The sequence below is a fragment of the Myotis nattereri genome (assembly GCF_964212035.1).
Source record: "Myotis nattereri genome assembly, chromosome: 2".
In the NCBI taxonomy this organism is placed as follows: Eukaryota; Metazoa; Chordata; class Mammalia; order Chiroptera; family Vespertilionidae; genus Myotis; species Myotis nattereri.
Window position 1 is genome coordinate 43741194 of NC_138076.1, and position 27218 is coordinate 43768411.

The window sequence follows — 27218 nt, forward strand, 5'->3', positions numbered from 1 at the left end:
CTGATAGACAAAATAGGTTTAAGCACAGTTGCTATACTAGACCAGCGTATGGCCTCACATACAAATTTTTATAACTAAGCAAGCCATATTTTTGATGACAGATTGTAAGCACTTTTTGTTTTTTATAATGTTTTATTTAGAAACAGAAAACAAATACATGATCAAATCTGTATACTTTTAAAGTTGATAGAAGTTTGTTTTTCTTACCCTTCTGTTGGTGGCATGCTTCATTTCTTTTCTCTCCTTCTCACAGGCCTTTCATGCTCACATTTTTACTGTCCTGTGTTGCTCATTTTTCTCTCTTCCCGTCTTTGGTAAACCAGTCAGATTGGTGATGGGTCTGGGTGTGAGGGGTCTTTCATTATCTGGGGATGTGAATCATTTTGAATATACTACTGTCAAATTGCCTTACATATTCTTTGCATAGGTATTGGCAGACTATACTCATTAAATTGTAGTCATTTTTCTGAAAGAACATATATTGACTATCTCTTCTCTCATCAAGGCACCTGTTTTCAGTTCATTCATTAGATTTTCTGAAATGTTCCCAAGGATCTGGGACACGTGAGGCCCCCTCCAGTGGAGAGTAGTGTTGTACATGTAGCGTGGTCACCAGGAAACTGCTAAATACTCTGTGTAGCAGTCTCTAGAAGGGGGCCCTGGTCAGGCTCTGCTTCATCCTTCAGGGGCTGTGGGGCGGTTCGCAGGGCATGGGGGAGCCAGCCTCAGGCACTCATGGCTTTGGGGTGTGATGAGGTCAGAGAATGTGGAGAAATTCCCCCTGGGGAATCCAGGTCCTGAATCTGACTTCAAAGCAAGTATCATAGTTCCCCCAACTCCCCCACCCCAGTGGTTCTTGGGGTCCACATTATCCTCTCAGGCTTGGATGCTCACTAGTCAACTCTGTATGCATCTTTCTGGCCTCTTGACCTCAATAGGTCCTAGTGGTATAAGGCTAAAAGGTGGCCAGTGGAGTGAAAAGAAGGCTAATGGCACTCCCAGGAGGTAAATGCCAAGCCTGTCACAGCTTGCAGAGAGCTTTCTGTACAGTGGAAAGTCAGGCAAGAAAGTTAAAAAGGGCAGTGGAGCTGTCAGGTCATAGAGAGCAGCAGGTGGTTGATTTTGTATGGACTCTGGTTTTTTTTAAAAAATTTCTTTGAATCTCTTTTCTGTAGAACTGTAGAGGGGGACTGATTAATATTATGGAGTTACCACCCATTATGTTCTTAGGGACGGAGGATATTAGTCAGTCCTTGGGCCCTCCCCTCAAAAACAGATGAATGGCTTTCGGTGACGCAGTCATGAAAGTAGGTGCGGCAGCCTTACCAGGCAACTCTGGGCAACAATATTGGAAAAATACAGGTGATTTTCTGCTTCACGTGAGCAAAACATCCTCATTATGGTTGCTTGTTACAGTATTGCCCAGTGTACCTGGAAACCACCTTGTTTGACAGACAGCTCTGGGGTAGGGCCGGGTAGGGCCAGGAATCAGGAAGTAAGCCAAACATGCAAAATAGGGGACACAAATGCTTGCATTTTGTTCTGAAAATCCTTTAGGCTCTTACTCAGAGTCTAGTTATTCTGACTTTCCTCAGAATATCACGAAGCATATCCTAGTTCAGAAGCAGTGGTATGTAACGATGGTGAGATGGGCTGAAGAAAGGGTAGTGGCGGGTCATGGTGAGATAGCCTTTCGAAGGGATAGCCTGACTGCAAGGGACAAAATGGATATTTAACATGTGCAATATCCAAAAGCATGCATTGGGGCACCCTGTGGGGGGAGCGTCTACACACACTAAGGGTCCTTGACGTTGGGTCAGTCATGTAGGTGATGAGGAACCTGCATCATGAAAATGATGAACCACAGTTTGTGTCTTTTGTTTTAAAGGACCATGAGGGAAGGGTTTGGGAGGATTCTTATTGAATGAAGATTGGATTCTTAAAGGGACAATATACCTCACCAGTCTGGAAAACTGCCTTCTATGGAGAGAACATACTTTTTGCACATTCCTTTGGTGGTGTTATTTATGTGTTCACATTGGGTTTTGTGTATCACTTCTACTGATTAAATAATTGAAGAAGGAGAAACAGTTTATTTTTCATATGAGCCACAATTATTGTTTGCACTTACTTTTTTAAAAATTGTACAAAATGAACATGTGACCTGGATTATACAGTTTCCCAACTCCAGATCTATTTTCATACCCACTCACAGGAGGAACCAACAAATGGAACCCTGTTTCAATGGAGTTTGCATTCCACAGCTCATAGCTTTGTTCAAAATGGCCACAGAAATTCTAGTATAGCCAATAATTAGATATTTAGATTGCTTTCACATTTTTATCAGTTTCATTATTTAGATTATTTTCCAGTTTTTACATATTAACAAACAGCACTGCAATGAACATGATTAAAGCTAAAACTATTCAGACATCCTTAATATCTTAGAGTACATACATTTCAAGGTTTTTGATACACTAGATTTCTTCCTGTTCATAGGTCCATGCTCAGCCACTGAGCCACACCTGCCAGGTACCGTCTCACTTTTCTTGTGCTGATTTCAAGACTTTTTTTTTACTTTTTGGTTTTTAACCATTTGATTATGATGTGCCTAGACACAGGTCTCTTTGTTTTGATCCCTTTTGGGGTTTGCTAAGATCCCTAGGTATGTAAATTTCTATATGTGTGTGTATGTTGTCTTCTTCCAGATTTCCAGTTACACATGTGCCTCATTACTTGATATGGTCCTGCTGAACTCTCAGGCTTTATTTCTTCAATCTTCCTCTCTCTCTCTCTCTCTCTCTCTTTTTCCCCCCTCTTTGTTCTTCAGATTGTCAGCTATCGAAAAAGGGTTAATAAATTGGAACAGAACAACAGATATTTTCTGCAATTAAAGTTATCTAGTGAATTTCCCATATTGTATCTTTGATTCGAGATTTACATTTGGTTCTTTTTGATAGTGTTCATGTCTTTTCTGGATTACTCATCTATTTATTTGTTATAACCATATTTTCCTTTAACTCCTTGAGCATATTTACAATATAGTAAACAGTTACTCAAATAAGGTTGTTTCATTCAGTGTCGTTTCTTTATAACATAGGAATTTATGTCTGGTTTACTTATGTCAATGGTAAAATTGTTTTAATTACATGGTGCTTTTCATAGTCACAGAACCTATGGATGACATTAAGTGAGGACTTACTATAGTTGTTTTATAATTCTTATCTACTAACTAGAGGCCCGGTGCATGAAATTCATGCACTCAGGGGGGCGTCCCTCAGCCCAGCCTGCGCCCTCTCGCAGTCGAGGAGCCCTTGGGGGATGCTTAAGCTGGCAGTCAGACATCCTTAATGCTGCTGCTGAGGTGGGAGAGGCTCCTGCCACTGCAGCTGCGCTCGCCAGCCATGAGCCTGGCTTCTGGCTGAGTGGTGCTCCCCCTGTGGGAGCTCACAGACTATCAGGAGGCAGCTCCTGCATTGAGCGTTGCCCCCTGGTGGTCAGTGCACATCATAGAGACCGGTCGTTCCACTGATTGGTTAATTTGCATATTAGCCTTTTATTATATAGGTTTCCTGGATCATCTCAGGGTCTACTTCTATTGCCTGTATTTTTTTCTCTTTTTTTTAAAAAAAATATATTTTATTGATTTTTTACAGAGAGGAAGGGAAAGGGATACAGAGTTAGAAACATCGATGAGAGAGAAACATCGATCAGCTGCCTCCTGCACACCCCCTACTGGGGATGTGCCCACAACCCAGGTACATGCCCTTGACCAGAATCGAACCTGGGACCTTTCAGTCCACAGGCCGATGCTCTATCCACTGAGCCAAACCGGTTAGGCCATTTTTTCCTCTTGATTATGGGTCACATTTTCTTTCCATGTCTAATAATTGTTTTACTGTGTTGGATGTTAAGAGGGATACATTATAGGGAGTTTCTATTAAAGGGTACTGATATTTGTTCTGAGAGGGAATTTCTGGCAGAATTGGTCCTGTTCGATAGACATTTCCACTTTGAATTTAGTGACACATAGCTCTTAGTCTAGGGCAGCCGTGGGCAAACTACGGCCCGTTTGAAATGAATAAAACTAAAAAAAAAAGACCGTACCCTTTTATGTAATGATGTTTACTTTGAATTTATATTAGTTCACACAAACACTCCATCCATGCTTTTGTTCCGGCCCTCCGGTCCAGTTTAAGAACCCATTGTGGCCCTCGAGTCAAAAAGTTTGCCCACCCCTGGTCTAGGGCAAGGGTGGGGAATATGAGGCCTGCAAAATCACTTGGTCTGGCCCTGCCAAGGCATTAGGGGGAGTTAATTAAATGTTTGACCAAATAGAGCAGGCTAATTTTTAAGTTGATAATTTTGTATGGCCTGCGAACGATGTTATAAATATCCAAATGGCCGTTGGCAGAAGGTGATCTTTATTACCAAGGCATGGCTTTCTTGGTGTCCAAGCAGAGTGTCTGAGGTGCTTATGAAGACCTCTTTATTCTGGTTGGGCAGAACCTCCAGAGTCTGCTGGCACTGCATGACCTCTGGTGTCTCCTATCAGTGCTCGGCCCCACAGCTGCTGCTCTCTAGGCCTCATGAGGTCTTGCCCTGGGCATGGACAGTGGTGAGGCCCTGGAGAAGTAGCTTCGGAAATTCCCCACAAAAATGTTTGGGGCCTACCATCTGCTACCCTGGCCTGCAAATTCCAGATAATTCTGCCAGTCGGAACAGTCACCACCTCCTCCTCGACAGCTCAGTGAAACTGCAGCTCTACTTCGGCAGAACATTTCCCCCAGGGCAGAAAGCCAGGCTGGTCCCAGGGCTCAGCTCTTGTATTTCCCTCCTCTCAAGGCTCGCCATCCTGTGCTGCCTGTGGTTCAGTGTCTGAAAACAGCAGCTTCATGTATTTTGTCCAGTTTTGTAGTTTTATAATGGAGGGCAAGTCCAGTAGTAGTTATTCTTTCATGGCCGAAAGAAAGCAGAAGCCTGGTGGCTATTAGCTATATCTTCCTCAGTAATATTAATGACACACTACTGTTTCTTTTAAATACATTTTTATTGCCCTAGCCAGTTTGGCTCAGTGGATAGAGCGTAGGCCTGTGGACCAAAGGGTCCTGGGTTTGATTTAGGTCAAGGGCAAGTACACTGGTTATATGCTCCTCCCTGGCCCAGGCCCAGGTCAGGGCTTGTTCAGGAAGCAACCAAACGATGTGTTTCTCTCACATCTCTGTCTTTCCCTCTCTCTTCCACTTTCACTAACAATCAATGGGAAAATATCCTTGGGTGAGGATTAATAAGAACAAATTATCTATCTATCTATCTATCATCTATCTATATCTCAGAGAGGAAGGACGAGGGTGAGAGAGATAGAAACATCAATGATGAGAGAGAATAATTGGTTGGCTGCTTCTTGCATGTCCCCTACTGGGGATCAAGCCCACAGCCTGGGCTTGTGCACTGACCGGGAATCGAACCTATGATCTACTCTTTTAAAATACGTAATGTATTTTTTTTGCATGAGAGGTGAACATGCATTTATATGTAAAATTGGCTTTAAAAATAGTTTGAAGGTAGCTTTCAGTAAATAAGTTCTATTTCTCCCTCCCTTCTTCTTTTCTTCATATTTTGTGACTGATTCACTTGTATTTGCATAGCATTTTTACTTTTCTACTTGTTCTCATTATGTCTGGTCCTTTCTTTCCATTCACACAATCCTAGTGCATTGTCTCATTACCTCTTGCCTGGAGAATTTTCACTTCTCATAAATATCTCCTGGCCAATCACTTCCATATTTTAATCTTCCTAAAGTTGAGTTTCTCGCTCTAATGTAAGTTTCACTGTTTCATCTTGCCTTTCCAACTCTAGCAGTTTCCCAACCCACCTTTCAAGCCAGATTTTGGGTGTTCTTTACTCAGCAGTCTTCACATTTCCTTTCCCTGACTTCTACGCATGCTGTTCCTTTCACCCACAATGCCCTTCTCTTCTCTCCACATAACTGTTTTCTCTTCATCGTCCAAGGTCCACTTCCCTCCTCCCATCCAGTGTCACTCAGTTGAAACCTTCCTTGTTTCCCTGTGCTCTTGTTCTTCCTGGCCAGCTCACACTTGAATTTCAGGTGCTTGTACATATCTTGTCCCATTGGTGTCCTACACATTCTAGACGAGAAATATTTGTCATTTCACTCTTTGGAAACCTGTGATTTAGGCGGGTTGAGGAGCTATTTCCATTCACAGAATAAGGAAACCAAGACCTGAAGTGTTTAAAGGGTGTCACACTCAGAATTAAAGACTGACTCCAGATTTATATTCCAAGTCCTCTAAATTTTTTCTGCACGTTGCGTCTACCCTCATCTGATTTGGCTGCAAATTACTTTAAAAGCAACATAAAACATTTTTATTGATTTCAATAAAGAGGAAGAAGAGGGAGAGAGAGAAACATCAATGATGAGAATTATTGATCGGCTGCCTCCTGCACGCCCCCACGCTGGGGATGGAGCCTGCAACCGAGGCATGTGACCAGGAATCAAACCTTGACCTCCTGGTTCATAGGTTTACACTCAACCATTGAGCCAGGCCAGCTGGGCTGGCAGAAAATTGCTTTAGTTGGCTACTAAGCATAAACTCATTGTTTTTTGGACTTTGGACATGTCCACATTTATAAAAAAACAAAAGTGGGGGCAGGGGAACTCTACCTCCTACTCCTGCCTTTGCTGTCCTTGTGGGCTGTGGCTGCCACAAAATGGAGGAGTAAAAGGCTAAACCCTGGTCCCTACAGCCCTGCTGTGGTGGGTCATCCTACTTGTCTTGACACACCAGACAAGACCCAACGAAAATGCTTTCCGTTTTGCTGCTTTCCAAGTGTGTCTTGGTATCACTGTGGGATTATAATTCTCTTTCCTTCTCCTATTTTCAGGCGCTTCGCCTTAATCACACGGCCATGGGCAAGACCACCATTGGCCAGATCGTCAATCTGCTGTCTAATGACGTGAATAAGTTTGATCAGGTAAGCTGCCCCTGAGTGGTCCTGTTTCATTTTCCAACCTTCCTATCTCGTTCACCACAGGCTAGGATTCTGTTCTGGACATGAGGCTTTTAATAAATAAATAAATAATTTAACTTTTATTTTTATTTTTTTGGTGTGCATCTTAGATATAATATGTACTGTCCTATAGAGGAGAGTTTTGTTTTTCTAATGTTGCCTACCACATAATTCAGTTGTAAATAGGCAGACAGCAGTGTTCTTGTCCAGCTTGGTTAAATGTACCCAATAGTCTTACTGGGTTTCTTAGCACATTGTGCTAGGGTTATTGGCTGAGTCTTTTTCCTCCTCTAGACCAGTGGTTGCCAACCGGTGGTCCGCGGACCACTGGGGTCGCTGCTGATGAACTCCTGGTGGGTAGGGATTGTTTTTACCTCTGTGTCCTGTGTAGTGCCCTAGGTCCACATGCCTGCTGTGTACAAAGCCTTCAGTAAGTAATGGCAAATGGTGGTCCCTAGCCAGAAGCAGCCTACTCTCCTCTAACCCTCTACACACTCGTTTTCCACTTACCTGGTGAATATATCCCATTATCCAGGACATCATAGCTGTATTGTGCTAGATCGCTTCTCTTTTAACCACTCATTTATCATAAATGAACTAGGGTTCCTGCTTAGTTTTAGGGATGGCTAAGACTTTTTGCCCCAGAGAAGCCACAGTCTACCAGGTAGATAAGTACACAAGGAATTACTGGAGCATGTGGCAGGGACCCTACTATAGGCTCTTCCTGGGTGACGGAGAGCCTAGAGGAGGTGGGGCTGAATTGTATGTCAGAGTTTGGGGAAGCCCTGAGCTCATCTGTGGGGAAGACAAAGCCGAGATCTTCCTTCCAATGCCGCTGGTCAGGTTGTCCCTGGGTGTGCCTGTGTTGTCCCAGAATGGTAGCTTTTTTGTGCCGTAGCAGGTTGAAAGCCCAGCGTCATCACTTCTGTGTAGGTTCTCATCTGTGCTGTTCCTTCAGAGCAGGTTGTTTCAGAACTGTATCTTTCACTGGTTTTGTTTTTAAATAGTCCTACAAAGGCTTTTTCTTTTTTCGAAGGTCACCGTGTTCTTGCACTTTCTGTGGGCGGGCCCGCTGCAGGCCATCGCAGTGACTGTCCTGCTCTGGAAGGAGATAGGAATATCGTGTCTCGCCGGGATGGCTGTGCTAATTATCCTCCTGCCTTTGCAAAGCTGCGTGGGAAAGTTGTTCTCGTCCTTCCGGTAAGAGAGACATGGATAGGTACTATTGTAATAAAGTAACATGGATTTGGTAACATGCACCGTTTGCCAAATGCTTTTGTTTAAAAACGAAACAAATGCCCTCTATAAGCTCTTCTTTGCATTGTAGACTTAGAGAGTCTTAGAGAGTGGGGCTCCAGCCTTAATCTGAAAGCTAATCTTGTAGCAGGAATGGGGAAGGCATTTGCTGGCCCCTCTTACCATCATTTTGGGGACCAATCCTCAATAAGTAGAGCGTACTTTAGTAGAATTTACATGCATCAAAGTTATTTAAAAATTACTAACTAGTAATACATTTAGATATCTTATGGGCCCAGTTCTAGCTGCATATACTTTTATTATGCTTGTGTTTGAGCCATTTGCAGCGTGTGTTGTTTTGGTAACAATTCACGGTTTCCATTAGTTATAAGCTCCCCAAGGAGCTGGATCTTAATTATGTCTTCATAATGTCCCACAGTCCTAACTGTATGTGATTGAAAAGTATCCGGTGATGAGGAGCCTAATGGTGATGAATTAGCCATGAAGCAGATCCAAGGGTTGGAAATGAGTCATTGCCAAGGTTGCCAGGGGGATGAAGATACCTTGTTTGAAGCACTTTGAGTTCTTTCCTTTGTGCCTCGAAACCTGGTACTTTTCTGTACTTGGAATTTTCTTTCCCTTCTTTGCCATGAAGAAATGTTCCGGATCCTTCAAGGACTGTTGTAATGTTACCCGAATAATGAAGGTTTTTTGCTCTTTCCTTTCCCAGTAAATTAACAAGCCCTCTCTTTTCTGCTCCCCAGCACTTCATTGCTAATTTATTACAGTATAGTCAATTGTGTTCTTGTTAGATTCAGGTGCTTTTCTTTTCTTTTAATCTGTTTTTATTGACTTCAGAGAGGAAGGAAGTGGGAGAGAGAGGCAGAAACATCAATGATGAGAGAGAACCATTGATCGGCTGCCTCCTGCATGCCCCCTACTGGGAATCGAGCCAACAACCCCAGCATGTACCCTGAGCAGCAATTGAACTTTGACTTTCTGGCTCATGGGTTGACACTCAACCACTGACTCACACCTGCTGGGAGAATTGGGTGCTTTTCTTCCTTCCCAACCCAACCATGACCTCCTTGAGCAGACAGGTTGTAGCTGACTCATTTCTCCCATCTTCCTCAGCAGGTATCGCAAGCCCTCCCAAGTTACTTCTTGAACTGGAGTGAATGGTTGACTTCCTAGTTGAAGCCTTTCCCCATTTGTGTTTTGAGTAGGACCTGCCCCTGTTCTCGGTGCAAAAGAGCTGTAGGGACTCATTGGATCCCTGGTCTCTGCAGTGCCCTCTGCTGATGGGGGAAGTTGGCAGTGGTCACCATGGCTCACCTCTCACATCTGTCCCCTTAGGAGTAAGACTGCAGCGTTCACAGATGTCAGGATCAGAACCATGAATGAAGTTATAACTGGCATAAGAATAATAAAAATGTATGCTTGGGAAAAGCCCTTTGCAGACCTCATTACCGATTTGAGAAGGTAAGTTTTTGTATATATCCACCACATCTTTCATATTTCTCAAAAGCCCAAAGCACTCCCATTGTGATTCTTCTCCGACCCCCGACCAGCTCAGGCTCTGCTTCTCAGGTTCTCTGCGTGTGCCTCACCCCGACTCCACTGGTTCATGGGTCCCCGGGTCCCAGTTAGAGGCCTCTTCTCTGTCCTCTTTCCCCTCCCCCCCACCCTGCCCCCAGCCTGTGCTGGCCACTTTTGCCTAATATCTTGGTGTCTCACAAGTTTTTGGTTGCTTATTCCCTCTTCCAATGAGTTCCTTTGCTCCTGGAATGGACAGGCTGCATCTCTGGGTCATCAGCGAGGTGCCTGGAACACGATCTGTGTTCACGAATGAATGTTCAAACACAGTCTGATTGACCCAAAGTGTTAAAGTGCACACTGATCCTGCATGTGGTTGGATGAGCCAGTGGGTATGGAGTGTGCAGCTCTCGGTGGGAGCTGGCCCCGGGGTTGGAACTGTAGAATGGTTATTGGCAAGTATGTCCACTCCTGAGAAAGGGGCCATCTGCAAAAGGCGCTTGAATTCATTTCATGAGTTGGCTGTCGACGCTTCCCCTTAAAACATATCCTACCCTTACCTAGGAAGGAAATTTCCAAAATTTTGAGAAGTTCCTACCTGAGAGGAATGAATCTGGCATCATTCTTCGTGGCAAGCAAAATCATCGTTTTCGTGACCTTCACTGCCTATGTGCTCCTTGGCAACACGATCACAGCCAGCCGCGTGTTCGTGGCGGTGACGCTCTATGGGGCCGTGCGGTTGACCGTCACTCTCTTCTTCCCCTCGGCCATCGAGAAGGTGTCAGAGGCCTTGGTCACCATCAGAAGGGTCCAGGTTTGTTGACAAGTAACTTTTTAAAGTTGTCGGCAGGTTTTAAGTAAAATCACGCCTCCTTTTACTTTAGTGCCAAATCTGCAGTCATTCCAAAATGTTGTACATACTCTTCCCCATTTTCTCAGGTAGAATAACGTAAGTGTCGCTGATGATTTATGGGCAGCGTTAGCATAGCAGCACAGGACCCTTGATGTCCCAGTCATAACTGCAGGAGAGGGGAACCGAGTTTATCTCCCATGCTAACCAGAATGAAGATGCATTGGCTCTGTGCACACAGTCCTGGGGTACATGGGATTCATCTCTGGGCTGGACAGGAGAGTTGCTGGAAGGCCTCTGCTCCTTGGACCAGAAGAATGGCTTCCACCTCACTTAGTTTAAAAATCGATCCTTTCCTCTTCGCTGCTTTGCCTCTGATTTCTCAGTCCACCTTTTGGACCTCGCCTTGTGGTCCCTGTCCCCTTCTCCGCCTTTTCTTCCTGCCCCAGCCTCTGCCATTCAAATTTGGTTTTACCCCCACCATAGCCACTGTTGCCTTTTCCTAGCTAGCTGTCCCTACATTGCTGGGGGCAACTAATTCACCTCACCAGGTTAAGGCCCAGGACCCAGTGGGTGACGAAGAATTTGTATGTATGAATACGTCTAAAATGAAGATGCATTGGCTCTGTGCCAGGGCAGGAACCTGAGTGTCTGGGCTTGACCAGAAATCCACTTGATTTTGTTCTTGCGTCTCCACAGCAGTGGATGCCCACTAATAGATCTTTAGTCAAGTCAGATAGCATTGGGCTATCTGGTAGGGGGAAGTTCTTGCCATAAAAGCTGAGATTTTTTATGATTAAATTTCTATACTGTTAAACAAAAGAAGAGCATTAACCCTAAAACAGATCGGTCCTACAGGGTCAGTTCTGGTCCCCCGTGTTTCTTTTTTCCTTCCCTGACAGGGGTTTCTAGCAACTTTGTTAAGGGGTGGTCCATGCAGTTCAATACAGTTTCTTTTACGTAGCTTCCTCTTTAAGTGTGCACTGTAACTTCCCCAGGTGGTGGCTTTGCATGCATACCGTGTTCGTGCTGCTGCTGCATGTGCTGCCTGTGGCCCAGACACTCCTGAAGCCCTTGCACACCATCTCCTTTAATCCCAACAATGTTGAAGGAGATGAGCAATAGGGTACCCACTTTACAGGTGAAATAGTGTGCCCATCCCCACAGAGTTTGTAAGGAGGAGAACTGGGATTCTGCCCAGAACCCTGGTTTCTTAAGTCTTGTAACGTTGCCTTCTTAGCATCTTCTGGCATGTGGATTGTTTCCTTAAGTGTTGTTGTAATCATTTAGTCTTCCTCTGGAGGCCTCCAAAGGTTGCCTGTTTCTGTGGAATCAAAGTTTTAAACTGGCATAAAATAAGTCCAATCTATAATAATAAAAGCATAATATGCTGATTCGACTGGACAGCCTGACGACCTTCTGGATGAAGCCGGGGCTGTGAGGGAAGGCTGGGTCCCGTGTGCCTGCTGGCGGCCGGAGGGAAGCCCAGGTCCCGGGTGCCAGAGGGAAGCCGGTGCTGGCAGCCAGGGGAAGGAAGGCCTACTCTTGCAGGAATTTTGTGTGTCGGGCCTCTAGTAGGATTATAAAAGATCTTTGCCTACCACCCACTCCGAAGTCAATCTTTTTGGCTCAGTTTCCAGCGTCTGATACTTTGCCGCATGACCCGTTCTGGGTATGCACTTCGTGGCTCAAATGGGAGTTTAACTTCAGCTTTTTCATCAGCGCAAGTGCTAGAGAATCCACCCAGCACTGCTGGCTCCCTGACAAGCTGGAAGATTGTGGCTTCTTTCTCCACTCAGACCTCTTTCTGGAGGTGCTCAGTCGATTTACTTCCTCACTTTGTACATAGTTTTTCTTTATCTTTTTAAAGTAGGAAATTTCTATTCTAGTGCACACACTGACTGTTGAATTTTATGTGATTGCCATACACTTAAGCTAAAATCAGATTTTATTTTGCGTAGGTGAAATTTATAACACATTACCTTTGCTTGTTGCATGTTAACTGCATTAAGGCTGTTAAGGGGTGGATGGATTGACTCACTTGAACCAACTATATAGTCTGTTCATTCCTCCAGCAGATACTGTGATATGCTGCCTCTGTGTGAGGCTCGGCATTGGGTGGCATTGAGACTGTGGTTGTCACGTGTGTGATATTATAGTCTCTACCCTTTCCCAGATTTAAAGTCCCTGTGGGGATTCCGAGGTAGGGAGGGCAGTGCCAGTGGGGGTGGGGTTGCATTCTATTTTGCTTTCTAGGAGGGTTAGTATTTGAGATTGACTCAGAAGGGTGGGTAGGATCGAGGCTGAGGCCACTTTGGGAGTGTGGACTTAGGTGGGGATGGGTCCCTAAAAGGTTGTAAGCATGTTGCCCATTCTCAGAGGAGTTTTAAGGAGGTCAGTAGGGAGTGGTGTTGGAGAGTGCTGGGGAAGGAATCCGGAAGTGTAGGGAGACGGCCAAAGAAGTTATGCCAGTATTTTCAACGATTGGTAGTGAGTGAAATCCTGGAATTAATGCTGTTTCCAGAGGAATGAAGGATTGGAGAGGGTGGGGCATTGTGGCAGAATAGATAAGAGTTGGTAGTTGGTTGATTAGGGAATGGGGGTGTGCAGAGAGAAGTCAAGCAGTGGGTCTAAAGCAGCCGTGGGCAAACTACAGCCCGCGGGCCGGATCCGGCCCGTTTGAAATGAATAAAACTAAGAAAAAAAAAGACCGTACCCTTTTATGTAATGATGTTTACTTTGAATTTATATTAGTTCACACAAACACTCCATCCATGCTTTTGTTCCGGCCCTCCGGTCCAGTTTAAGAACCCATTGTGGCCCTCGAGTCAAAAAGTTTGCTAACCCCTGGCCTAAAGCCTGCAGGGGTGTCCTCGGACCACAGTGTGCACCCGGCCTCCCTGCCTAGACCTGGGCTTGGGCAGGTAGGAATAGCGGTGTCTTGAGTAGGTTCTCAGCAGGTCTGGGTGGGTGGGTGAGTGAAGGACTGAACGAGCAGATCGTGCCCCACGCTTGCTGGGTCTTCGAGAGGAATACAGAGAAACGCACTTTCCTTTTCCTACAGAGACACTTCCATTCCAGGGTTTGCCAGCGGCTCTTCTGAAGTAGGGCATCGCATTGGGAGCTTTTCGGAATGACAGACAGGAATAGGGTGTTCGCAGTTTTCAGCATAGCAGGTGACTTATTTACGTGCTGACTTCTGTTGCCTCCTATGCCGGTTGGGATTAGGTTTGCCTGTGGCTTCTGGAACACCCATGTTAAAGCTGCTCGCACAGGGGACTTGCCTTTCCTTTCAGGCAAAAATCCTTGTAAGGTTCTGTGTTCATTTCCTAGGGCTGCAGGAGCGAAGTACCACAAGCGTGGGTGGCTTAAAACAGCAAAAATTCATTCTTTCAGAGTTCTGGAGGCTCGAAGTCTGAAATCAAGGTGTCAGCAGGGTCACAAGCCATCTAAAGCAGGGGTGGGGAACCTTTTTTCTGCCAAGGGCGATTTGGATATTTATAACATCATTTGCAGGCCATACGAAATTATCAACTTAAAAATCAGCCTGCTCTATTTGTTCAAACATTTAATTAACTCACCCCTCATGCCTTGGCAGGGCCAGACCAAATGATTTTGCTGGCCTTATATGGCCCGTGGGCTGGACGTTCCTCACTCCTGCTCTGAAGTATAGGAGGAAACCCTTCCTTGCCTTTCCCAGCTTCTGGTGGTTGCCGGCCAACCCTTGGTGCTCCTTGGCTTGTAACACGTCGCTCCAGTCTCTCTCACGTGGCTGTTTTCTGCCTGTGCGTTTGTCTCTGCATTTCTCTTCTCTTTTTATAGGAATCCCAGTCATACTGGGTTTGAGGCCCCACCATACTCCAGCATGACCACCCCTTAATGAATTACTTATGTAATCATCCTATAACTTCAAATAAGTTATAGGATGATTTTGGGGAGGACAAAATTCACTCCATGGCAAGTCCCTGGCTGGTAGGATCCTTCCTGGTGCCAGGGACCCAGACTCTTTCTTGTTACTCCCGTGCATGGGGTCTTGAGCAGGCTGGCGCCGCCTCCAAGTCCCAGGCTGGACTTGGGTAGAGAAAGGTTGCTGGACGTGGTCGGTCACTCTCCACTGGTCTGAGTTGAGTCCCATGGCTACCGTATCTGCATGGGAGGCTGGGGACAGAGGGCCTTTTCTAGACTGCCGCGTGCAGCTGGAAATTGGGGTTTTGTTACCACAGAAGCCTGAGAGCAGGTTTTGAGGGCAGCCAGCAGTCTGCCATAGGTTCTGAGATATCTTTGGGGGTACGGGGTGGTGGTGGTGGTGATGTTCTCAGTTTATTCAGTTTCCTCACCAGTGTAGCTTTTCTCATTATGTTAGATTTGCAGTGGTTATCGGGACTGTTTTATTCAGCTACACAGTATTGAATAGCTCCTAATGAGCATGGAGAGTAGCAATGGGTGAAAGACATGGCCATTCCTGCTGCCGAGGAGAGGGCATTTACTAAGGAGAAAAGACAGAGTGATTGTGAAAAGGTGCTCATGAAATATTCTTTAAGAGATAGACATTTAGTGTGCTTTACTTTTGAAACAGTGATGTAAGTGATGGTTAATGACAAGTGGTGATATATTGATTTGATACGCACGAGGAGCAAGCGGAGTGCACTTGAGTGTCCGCCCAGCTCAAGGTCACAACAGCTAAGCAGCAGAGTTGGGGCTTTCATTCATGGTCCCAGCTGTTGGTCTCCCAGCCCATGCTCCGGCGCCAGCACGATCCCCTGAAGGCTTGGAATGGCCTTTGTCTCTGTGTTCCTGGCACATCGAATGGTGCTTGGCACAGGGTGTGATTCAGTAAATATTTATGGAATCATTTCCTACCAACTCTTGTGTTTATTGTTAGTAATGCAAAAGTAAAGAAATAAAAATGCCCAGGTTATAAATGTGCTCAGGTTTATAACAATATTGTCTCTTCAGGGTTATTAGTACACTTGTTGAGAAAGTTAGCAAGACAACCTTGAGGCCATGAATTCTAATATATATTGCTGATACATCATTTATATTACACTAGAGGCCCAGGGCATGACATTCGTGGGAGCAGGCCTAAGTCGTCAGTCAGACATCCTTAGTGCTGCCACGGAGGTGGACTGCTGTGCCCGCCAGCCATCAGCTCTGTTGTGGCTGAGCACCGCACCCCCTGTGGGAGTGCACTGACCATCAGGGGGCAGCTTGTGCACTGAGTGTCTGCCCCCTGGTGGTCAGTGTGCATCACAGTGACTGGTCGTTCCGCCATTCCGTCGATTTGCATATTACCCTTTTATTATGGGATCATTATATAGGATTATATATACTAATATATGTAACAATAATATGTAATACTATATACTTAATACTGTACTACAAATACAATTTACAGTATATTATATAATTATATGCACTAAAAATATAGATATATGAAATTTATACCAAAATATATAATTGACCCTTGAACAACATGGAGGTTAGAGGTGCCGACCCCCTTTCACAGTTGAAAACCTGTGTGTAACTTTTGACTCCCTTAAATTTTACTACTAATAGCCTGTTGTTGATCGGCAGCCTTAATGAAAAGGATGAGAAAATAAATACCTTTACAGTACTTACTGGAAAAATCCATGCACCCTCACAGTTCAAACTTGAGTTGTTCAAGGTTCAACTGTACAATACATTATAGGGTATGTTCTGATGTGAACTAACACTTAAATGCATTTGGTAAAATGACATGTACCCTGTGTAAAGTTTTTATATTTCAAGTTCCAGGAAAGCAGTTATTTTTGTTTGTGATTTTGTTGCTGCAGTTTTAACAATCTGTATTTTTCCCTTTTCTGTAGAACTTTCTGTTGCTTGATGAAGTAACACAGTGCGACTATCAGCTACCATCAGACGGTAAAACGATAGTGCATGTGCAAGATTTTACTGCTTTTTGGGATAAGGTAACAAATCCTTTATTACGAGGTCGTGGCTGCTAAAAGACAACTGGTGACTTAGATGTAATAGAGAATTTTGGGATTATGCAGATGGTATCAGATGTGATTGCTCATTTACTGAAAGTATGTTATAAAAACTCTCAAAATCAGGAGCAAGGTTTGCATTGAACGGAGATGAAGTATAAAATCAGCCTAAGGCATCTGACATGTTGCTCTTTTTCTCCTTCAAGGTATTACCACATTTTGAACTTAAAAACATCTAAGTTTGTAATATTTGAATTTACAGGATTAGAGTGTCCACTTTTTTATCTTGATTGTTAGCTGACCATGTTACGACATGCTGAATGAAGCCACGATTTGGATCTTTGCTGTAGGGTAGACTGGGGGCTCCCTAGTCTAAGCTTCTGGATGGTGCCGGCTGCTTTGGTGGCAGCGAGAGCAGGGAGGAGGCAGCAGACAGGCACAGTAAGCTCAGTGAGTCCCAGTCTAAGGGTTTCACTGGGTGGCAAGCTGACAGGTTGAACTGGAAGGATCACAAGGATTTTCCCAATGCCGGGTTTATATATGACATCTAGGCAAATGGGGGAAGAAAAACAAGCCAGGGACCACTCTCAAGAAGTTCTCAGACTTGAGCACTCAGTGCAGCGCCTTTAACCACAACGGAAATGCTCTCTCCCTCGCTCCATAGCCCTCTGTGCACACCCTTCTGTACCAGTCTGGATTAGTCAGGAAGACCGAACCCACACCCCCTGAGAGGGAATCTCAGGCATGGAATTAGTTACACAGGTGGCAGGGGAGGTGACCCTCAGATGAGCAGCGGCAAGAAGCTAAACCAGATTTCATCGCTAGGGCTATAGGAACTCAGGGAGTAGGTGACATTGACCAGAGGGTCATCAGTTTTGAGCAGAACCCACAGACCGGCTGCCCACAGGCGTAGGGACTACAATGCGAAGGGCTGTGGTACTGGTGCTGGCCCTGCAGAGATGAGGTGACTGTCGTGGTAAGGGTGCTGGAAGCAGGTGGCCGTACCAGCTTCTCTCGCTCCTGCCTCCTGGCCTCGGACTGTGCTCTCCAAGGGCTGAGCTGGAGTTGATTGCAGTTCTCAGGAAGTTGGCAGCCAGAGCATAGAAATGGAGCCCAGAGCAAACAGGTGCCTGAGCGGCCCTCCTTGCCATCTCCTTCCCACCTCTGTGCTGGCTCTCCCTTCTCCGTGGTCCAGGGGTCCAGACTCTGTAGACTCTGTTTTCATGCCTGTGCCACCTGCCTCGTGGTCACCTGCTTTTAATTTAGTGTCTGCCATTTCCAGCAAAATAAATCCCTAATGCATAAAACCACATCATTGCTCTTGGCCCATGGAAGCTCACACAAGCTGCCTCACCTAACCTGCCCTGCCTTAATACAGTAGATTTACCTCCTGCTGTGTATTCCTCACCGTGATAATTGTTAAGCATTTATAGAAAGTACCAGTAACACTCATTATAGAGATGTACTCTATTGAATGCACTGAGGTAGCTAACACCCCCTTTCTATGATCCATGACCAAATTTCTTTTGTACCAAACTATGCTACATTGTGAAATGAGCTATTCTATTCTTTCAAGAACCTGAACATGTTATGTTCTCAGACTTTTTTGCATCTTGCATTGTAGTACAGATCACCCTGTTCTATTGTGTTGGCATTGCCTGGGAATGGATTATGCCCCCTGCTAGGAGGTAGTTAGGGAGTGTAACAAATGAAAGAGCCCTGGGTGGGGGATGGGCTCAGACATTGGGGAGTTTGGAGAGAAGCTGAGGTAAGATGAAGCACATGTAGGAGAAAGACTCTAACCAGCTCCACTAGACAGCCGACAGGTAGGTGAGGGGAGGTCTCACTGACTGGCATGTCATTCATGAAATGAATGGACTTTGTCTTTATCAAATGAGGATGGAGAGATTAGTGAAGGTTTCAAATTGTTTACTAGTGAAGTACAGGCACTCCGTGTACTTATGCTGCCACCTTGTGGGGATGAATGAAATAAGAGTAATACCAAGGTTTATGACAACCTGAATGTAAATGATGAAAACCTCTCACACTGGATGTTCAAGTATATTCTTTTTTTTTTCTTCTTCTTAATATATCTTTATTGATTTCAGAGAGGAAGGGAGAGGGAAAGAGAAATAGAAACATCAATGATGAGAGAGAATCATTGATTGGCTGCCTCCTGCATGCCCCCTACTGGGGATCAAGCCCACAACCCAGGCATGTGCCCTTGACCGGAATTGAACCTGGAATCCTTTAGTCCGCAGGCTGACGCTCTATCCACTGAGCCAAGCCAGCTAGGGTCAAGTATATTCTTCTTTATTTTATTTATTTTTTTAAAATATATTTTATTGATTTTTTACAGAGAGGAAGGGAGAGGGATAGAGAGTTAGAAACATTGATGGGAGAGAAACATCGATCAGCTGCCTCCTGCACACCTCCTACTGGGGATGTGACCACAACCAAGGTACATGCCCTTAACCGGAGTCTAACCTGGAACCCTTCAGTCTGCAGGCCAATGCTCTATCCACCGAGCCAAACCGGTTAGGGCAAGTATATTCTTCTTAATAAGATAGTGTGCATCAAGAAGTTTCCATTTGGAGAAGGTGCCTTGTCTTTTCCACTACTTATATTCTGTGTCTAGAGCAGTGTCCTCAAGGAACTATGTTAAAAGAAGGGGCCTCCCTAAAGGCAATAGGAAGGAGAAAGATGTGGGTTATCTGCACGTATCAATGACTATTATGCTATTTTCTCAACTCGTTGATGTGTCTTACTTTATTGAAATGGACACTTTTTTGTAAACTTTCATTTGTAGGTATCAGAAACCCCAACCCTAAAAGACCTCTCCTTCACTGTCAGACCCGGTGAGCTGTTAACAGTGGTTGGACCTGTGGGGGCAGGAAAGGTGAGTTGTGATGTCTTTGGGCAGCTTGATGCAATGCCACATCCCATGTTAAAATCTCAGGGTTGAGCCCAAAGCCATATGTAACACAAGTGTGAGTTGGGTATACCTAGAATGGCCTTTCTCAAAGTGTGTTCCATGGAATGTTCATTTTGCAAGGAGGTTGCATGGACCAATAAATCTGGATACAGCACATTATGTTTTTCTTCTTGGCCATTCAAGTGGCACAGTTGGGAACTGCCTGTCTGGAAGTTGGCCATCTCAGTGAAGGAAATTACTTAAGTGACAGCAATTCAGGCTGGAACGATTGAGAAAATGGAACCTCTTTTTGTCAGGGCAGACCTTACAGAAGTCCCGTCTGCATGCTGTAACAGTTGAAGGAAATGTGCATGTATATTTAGTCTTGCGTATTCTGAAAAAAAACCCCAACATATAGAAATCTAAACATTAGCTGTAAAAAGAACAGGGTGTTTATTTCTCTTACGATGGGTTTCTGTTCTTCAGAAACATGACTCTCTTCAGAGTCCTTGAAATAATCCTTTCTGGTGCATTGCATGTATTATGTGCACATAGCTTTGCAGGAACAAGTCTTTGTGAAGTAAAGTCTACCTGGTTGCTGAGACAACAACAGTAAACATCAGGCCTATGAAATGTATATCATACCCGGTCACTCTGTTAGTTAAGAAAGTTAAACATCCTTAATTAGTCTTCGTTGCGAGTAGAGCATTTCATTTGGGGGGAAAGTTGTGGGCAGCGTGAGCTTGTTCTACTCTTGTTTTATTAATAGCACTTGTCAGCCACTAATTTATACTGATCAATCGTGGCATTTAAAATTTTTTCATTGCAGCTTCCAGGGCTTTACTTTGTCCTGTTTTCACTATCAGGGCCATAAGGTTGATGGAACCCCAGGGCGCCGGGGAGGCTGTCCTGTGGCAGCTTGTCTGAGTGTTGCCTGTAATGCGTTTGTTTGCGATCTCTTTCAGTCTTCGCTGTTAGCTGCTGTGCTGCGGGAACTGCCCCCGAGCCGGGGGCTGGTCACTGTGAATGGAAAGGTCGCGTATGTTGCTCAGCAGCCCTGGGTGTTTCCAGGAACTCTGAGGAGTAATATTTTATTTGGGAAGAAATATGAAAAGGAACGATATGAAAAAGTAGTAAAGGCTTGTGCTTTGAAAAAGGTGAGTCGTGACATTTGAGCCGCGTCTACTTTGAATTCCAAATAATAATGCTAGTGTTGGTTTAATCTACAAGTTTTGTATTTTCATATGAAAGATATTTGAATGCTATTTAATACTTTTAGCTGGTCTTCAGGGTAAAGACATATGCACATGTGCTCCTGTTTTAGTCCTGATCTGATGACATTCACAGAGAATGCTTTTTTCCTTTGGTTTTGTGAAGTTTTATTCACTTTTAATATTTTTTAAATGGATACGTGTAAAATTTTGCAAAAGTAGAGGGAATAGTCTAAGAATCCTCCTGTACCCATTCCCTGGCTTCCATCACTGGCCACCAGGCTTGTTTCATCTCTACTGCTGGCCCCACCCCAACCCAAATCATCTGCAGCAGGCCCTACACCTCATATTAGTTCAGCTGTAAACATAGGGTGTCCCCCCCAAAAAAAGCGTATACACACACGTTGAATAACTATAAAGACAATGTTTATTAAAATACATTTCACTTTCAAAATTGAGCTATCAGCTGTTAAAGTGTGCATACATTGTTTTGGGACACTTGCATTTCATTAGTTATCTTTAAAATATAAGAGAGCCTTTGAAAAAAACAGCATCACGTTATCACACCAAAAAAAGTAAGTATCATCAATGTTCTACTCAGTATTTGCATTTTCTTGTCTTAGTGAGAAATCTTGTTAAACGTTGGTCTGAACCAGATTCCACATAGGGTCTGCCCCAGGCTCCACATGTTGTCCCTGTATGCCCCTTTGCACTTGGTTGATGCCTCTCCTAGGTCCCATTCATTCTATAGGTTTTCCTCTTCACTTCGTTAAAGAAAGCAGAAGGACTTAAAATTTCATTTTAATACTGCATTTCACTGGGGGAGAGACTGTTTTCAGAAATGACATTGAGTTTCGCAGCAAAGGGCAGGATGAAATGTATAATTGTACATTGAGATTTAAATAAAATTAGTGATCGAATGATGAAAACTGAACTTACCTGATAGGAGAATATAATTTAGCCAAAAGACAAAGAAAGAAAGAAAGAAAGACAAAGATACCATCTAACTCGCTTTGGGCTATAAAAATTAGTGAATAGTGGTTTTCAAGGGCTCTCCCGGGGTCTGCTCCGTGCACTCTGGGCACCCGACTGTTCTTTTATGCTGTGAGAAAAGGCAGGGACGGGTGTTCCAAGGGACGGCATTGAAGGCCCCCAACTGGCTTTGTGAGGAAATAGTAATTTTGCTTGAACAATGGCTTGAACTTCACAGATTGTATCAGGTGAGTAGCATTTTATGACCATGTGGCTAAAACATAATTGCGTGCTTCATTGGCTTTTATTTCTTTTTCCTGCGTTATTGTTAATGAGCGATTATGTTGTTTTTAGAAGTGACATCAAGTTAGCACCATGAGCTAGACTTTTATTAAACAGTATATAGCCTATATAAGAAAAAAGGAAAACCAAATGCGAAGCAGTAATAATAATAGCTCCCATTTATTGAGTCCACATGCTAATCATTTCTGTCTCTCTCATGTGTACACACAGGAATATGAGTATTTAAGACTATTAAATATTTTACCTGTGTCTTTGATGTTCCCACCCTCATTTTATGGTTGGTAAAGCTGTGGCTTAGAGAGATGAAACAGCTCGCCTAACCATTTGCAGCGCAGGTTCAGGTCCCTTTCTGCATGACCAGGTTCTGTGCTTTCCCACAGTGCCTCGCTGCCTCTTCATTGGGAAAGTACGTAAGGAAGAACTATTTTAGAATTGGGTGGTTGATGAAGGTGGAATGTGGGATGTGGAATAAACAGATCTCGGACATTTTCTCTTGACCTCAGTCAAGTTCAACTCCTGATGCCCAGACTCGTAGGTCAGTATCTGGCTCTTTCTTTGCAGGACCTTGCCTTTCTGGTCATAGGTTAGGTCCGTGGTCGGCAAACTGGGGCTCGTGAGCCACATGCGGCTCTTTGGCCCCTTGAGTATGGCTCTTTCACAAAATACCACATGCGGGCGTGCGTATAGAGCACGGGTGGGCAAACTTTTTGACTCGAGGGCCACAATGGGTTCTTAAACTGGACTGGAGGGCCGGAACAAAAGCATGGATGGAGTGTTTGTGTGAACTAATATAAATTCAAAGTAAACATCATTACATAAAAGGGTATGGTCTTTTTTCTCAATAGTTTTATTCATTTCAAACGGGCCAGATCCGGCCCGCGGGCCGTAGTTTGCCCACGGCTGGTATAGAGTGATTGAAACCTCGTGGCCCATGCGCAGAAGTCAGTTTTCGGCCTGGGCAAGTCTATTTTGAAGAAGTACCGTTGATATTTGGCTCTGTTGACTAATGAGTTTACCGACCACTGGTTATGCCAGTGATGGCGAACGTTTTGAGCTCGGCGTGTCAGCATTTTGAAAAACCCTAACTTAACTCTGGTGCCGTGTCACATATAGAAATTTATTGATATTTGCAACCATAGTAAAACAAAGATTTATATTTTTGATATTTATTTGATATATTTAAATGCCATTTAACAAAGAAAAATCAACCAAAAAAATGAGTTCGCGTGTCATAGGCTCACCATCACTGGGTTAGGCCATCTTTCTGCACCCTCCCCCCCAATGTTTGAGCATCTTTGGAGAAAAGCAGGTGTTGGGACAGTGGCTATCATTCAGCATTTTTTCTAGGGGCCCAAGCCTTTGTTACAGCCACAGGGATGACTGGAGCAGCAATGGGGTAGTGTCCTGGGGCTCTGCCCGCCCTCAGGGTGTCTGTGTGGCACACAGACTCCGGTGGGAAGGAGGCTCCTGCAGGGTTGGGCTGCACTGTGATCTTCTCTAAGTCAGGTCACGCAAAAGGTTGAGTGTTGACCTATGAACCAGGAGGTTACAGGTTCGCTTCCCGGTCAGGGCACAGGCCCAGGTTGTGGGCTCATTCCTCAGTGTGAGGTGTGCAGGAGGCAGCTGATCAATCGTTCTTTCTCATCATTGATGTTTCTACCTCTCTCTCTCTCTCCCCCTTTTCTTTCCTTGCTGAAATCAATAGTAGAAATATTTTTATTAAAAAAGTATGAGTACAGAAGGGATACATGAGGCTAATGTAAATAAGGAGACTAAGTTTATTGATACTTAGTCATTGAGCTGTTTTAGTGTTGCCTTCATTCCAAATATATTTTTCTGTAACCACTGGGGGCAGCATGTTGCGAAAGGAAGAGCAAAAGTCTATGTATTGAGATGAGCTTGGTTCAGATTTCAGCTGTTCCATTTAACAGCTGACAGTCCTCAGACCAATTACACACCTCACTTCGTCTCGGTTTCCTTGTCTGTGAAATGGGGCTTAATACAGTTGCCCCTCATATCGGGGAGGGGGCGGGGGATTGGTTCCAGGACACCCCAGCTGATGTAAAACTCCACGATGCTCACGTCCCACATGTATAAAATGGTGTGGAACCCTGAGTACAGCTGGCCCTCCGCATCCGTGGATTCTCAGCCACGTTTAAAAAATTCTGTTTCCCATCCAGGACTGGTTCCGTCTGCAGATATGAAACTCACAGATATGGAGCCCTGACTGTCCTTACTGTGTGTGCAGCTTGTGAGGAGTAGAGATAGTCAATACACAGCATCCAGAACAGTGCTTGGCACCTAGACCTCACGATCCAGGAGCTGACTAATGGGCAGAGAAGCCGTATACATGCATAGAAAATATGAAGCAGAATAAGGTGGTCCTTCACGAGAAGGATAGACAATGTCTTAGGAACCCAGTAGAGAGCGAGATGACTTTCTCACGGGGGAAACGCAGGGATGGTCTCGTGGACGAGCATTTGAGCTGGGCCTGGGAAGATGGGAAGGGCAGTTCCCGATGGAGGAGAGGCTATGAACAGAGGCTCAGAGGACCCATGGACGCCTGCCGTTTGACCGGAGCCCGCTCCCAAGGCCAGGGCCTCGCTCTGGCCTCGTAGCCGTCCCAGCAGTCTGCTCAGGATATTTCTCCTATAGGTTTCTACTGTCACTAAAAGGCACTGGATGTGTTTCTGATCCTATGGAATCAAATCACCGTAGCTGTTTTCTATTTATTTTTTCTGGTTTGTGTGTCTGATTTTCAGGGAAAATCACTATAAATGAAATTGTTAAATTAATATAAGAAAACTTTCCTAACAGTAGGAGGAATCGTAATATACGGTCAACTACAGCTTTTCCCTCTAACCCAGGGTTTTTAACCTGTTTTCATCTCACGGCACACATGAAGTAATCGATACAGTTCTGCGGCACACCAAGAAACATACTATGTTTTTTGCTGATCTGACAAAAAATAGGTGTAATTTTGATACGTGCACACTGGATAGCTATGTTATGTTGGCTGTTGTCATTTTCTTTTTCTTTTTTTGATGGGTTAAGGAAAAAGAGGTCGGTGCCCCTTACTAACTAGTCAGGTATTGAATGTTTTAAAAACTCTAGTGGCACACCAGTTGAAAACCGCTGCCCTAACTAAATCCTACCATCATGGCTAGGAAATTTGTTTGACTCGGGTGTTCCTTCAAATCCTTTGAAATGTTTTTCCCATCTGAGGCTGGTCTATAAAATAGTTTGCAGAGTCAGCAAACATACTTGAAGTGCTTCTCCCAGACTTGGTGAGAGCCCATTTCTTATTTCCTAACTGTGGTAAATCAGAGAGTGGGTTTTAAGAGTGGGTTTTAAGTGCTCTTTCTAGAAAAAGGCTGCGATTGCTGTGCTGCATCCTGGTGGTATTCAGGAAAGCAGAACAATGTGAAATCAAGGCATAAAAACTAACAACACTTTGCAAGGGTTGTCAGCAGTGAAACAGGCCAAGTAAACCGCGGTGTGTGTGTTTTCCCAGGAGGCTGCAACCCTGTCTTAGAATGGCTCATTGTTTTTTTTATGAAAACCAAAGCAAGAGATGGTACTAACATTTTAGCTCAACAAAGAAATAATATGAAATGTTAACGAATGTTCATGATCGAGCCATCGCCCTCTTTCCTTTGATGCAGTGCAAGAGAGCGCTGCGCATGCAGGTGTGTCTGGGGGCTGTCAGGACAGGGGTTATGACGCCGACGCCCTTTTTCTCTCCTTTCGGTGGCGTGCTTTGCATATTACGGTTCACACGGAATCAGAATGGGAACGAGTTCCCACTGTTGGTTTGATATGTGTCAGTTACCCATAGCAAAAAATTAATTCATGCATCTTTTTCTGTTTGTAGAGGCCGTTCATACACTTACTCTTAATTCTCACAGCATCCTTGAGTTTAGCAATTCTGGTTTCTGCAGCACATTTTGTGGGAGAGGACATGAGACTTAGGGAGAAAAAGGACTTGTTTATCATGGAGATCCCAATGTGCCACTTGCTTACTCCCCCAGATTTTCCACAGTAGAGACAAAGGAACGAAGGCTGCATTGGCAGGAAGGTGCTGCTGTGCCCTAGGTCTGTGCTCGAGAGGTTTCGTAGAGAACCAGTAAACTCCCCGCAACCTCTGCTTGTTGATGCCAGGTTCTGCCTAGTGATAATTATGGGTAATCTAATTAGCATCTTCTAATATAATGTGTAATTTAGACCTGATGGTTACCCTGTCATTTTGGAGATGTCCTTTTCCCCCTTTTTCCCCCTAGGTAATGTGATTTGTCCATTTTAAAAATACTACTGAAATACAACTTTTGATAGATCCCTAGATTCTCAAATCAAAACTTCTTGTTTTTCTCAGCTTTGCATTTTTCCTGTTTTGCTTGGAACAAGTATCTACTTAGTCCAAATGATCTGCTTACTGTCCCTGGAGCACACTTTGGTTTTTTTTCTGCCTAGACTGCTCTTTCTGCTTTTATTTCTTGTACAGATCTTGTCTGTCACTCTCTCACTGTGCCTTAAATATCACTGTGAAGACCTGGGTCAGGTGTCATCCTTTCTCTGAAAGTGGGAAGCTGAGACCGAGAGCAGCCAGATGGCCAGTTAAGACACACTTGCTTCTTAATAAAATGAGTCCTGTGCCTTGGCAAGCCGCTGTGTGCTCCAGCTCTCACCTGTGCGTCTCCGGCACAGACGCCAGCGCTGGCACACTCAGCCGCAGCCTGTCATCACCAATGGGTATCGCAGCCTTCCCATAAGCAAAGTCTTGACTTTACCCCCTAAACACGCTTTCCTGTTCTTCCCCTTTTTATGCCAAAAGCAGTGTACTCTTCCTCTTTTCTTCAATTCTTTATTTTGCAACATAGCCCCATTTCACCAGCATATCTTACAGGCTCTACCTTTGACATTTGTTCAGAAATTTGTCAATTTCTCTTCATTTTCACTCTTCCCACTTTGGTCCGTGCCACTGTCGTCTCTCACCTAGATTATTGCAATAGCCTCAACCTGCATCATGCCTTTTCCCTGCCCCTTTCCTGGCAGTATGTTTCCCACAAAGAGGCAGGAACGATTTTTAAAAAAACCTAATAAAGCCTTGGCCGGTGTGGCCCAGTTGGTTGAGCGTCAGCCCATCCACCAAGAGGTGGCCAGTTTGATTCCCTGTCAGGGCACATGCCTGGGTTGTGGGT

At 44.5% G+C, this 27218-nt stretch overlaps 1 protein-coding gene across 1 annotated transcript in view; it reads left to right on the forward strand.

Moving 5' to 3' along the window:
• The window catches only part of ABCC4 (ATP binding cassette subfamily C member 4 (PEL blood group)), a gene marked incomplete at its 5' end in the record, with an annotated part of 254269 nt that overhangs the window by 70114 nt on the left and 156937 nt on the right, over positions 1–27218 (forward strand). The window contains 7 exons of the mRNA XM_081082354.1: positions 6907–6996; positions 8069–8232; positions 9625–9750; positions 10369–10618; positions 16501–16602; positions 19430–19519; positions 20500–20691. Of these exons, the coding sequence (XP_080938480.1) occupies positions 6907–6996; positions 8069–8232; positions 9625–9750; positions 10369–10618; positions 16501–16602; positions 19430–19519; positions 20500–20691 (1014 nt within the window). The remainder of the gene's footprint in view (positions 1–6906; positions 6997–8068; positions 8233–9624; positions 9751–10368; positions 10619–16500; positions 16603–19429; positions 19520–20499; positions 20692–27218) is intronic.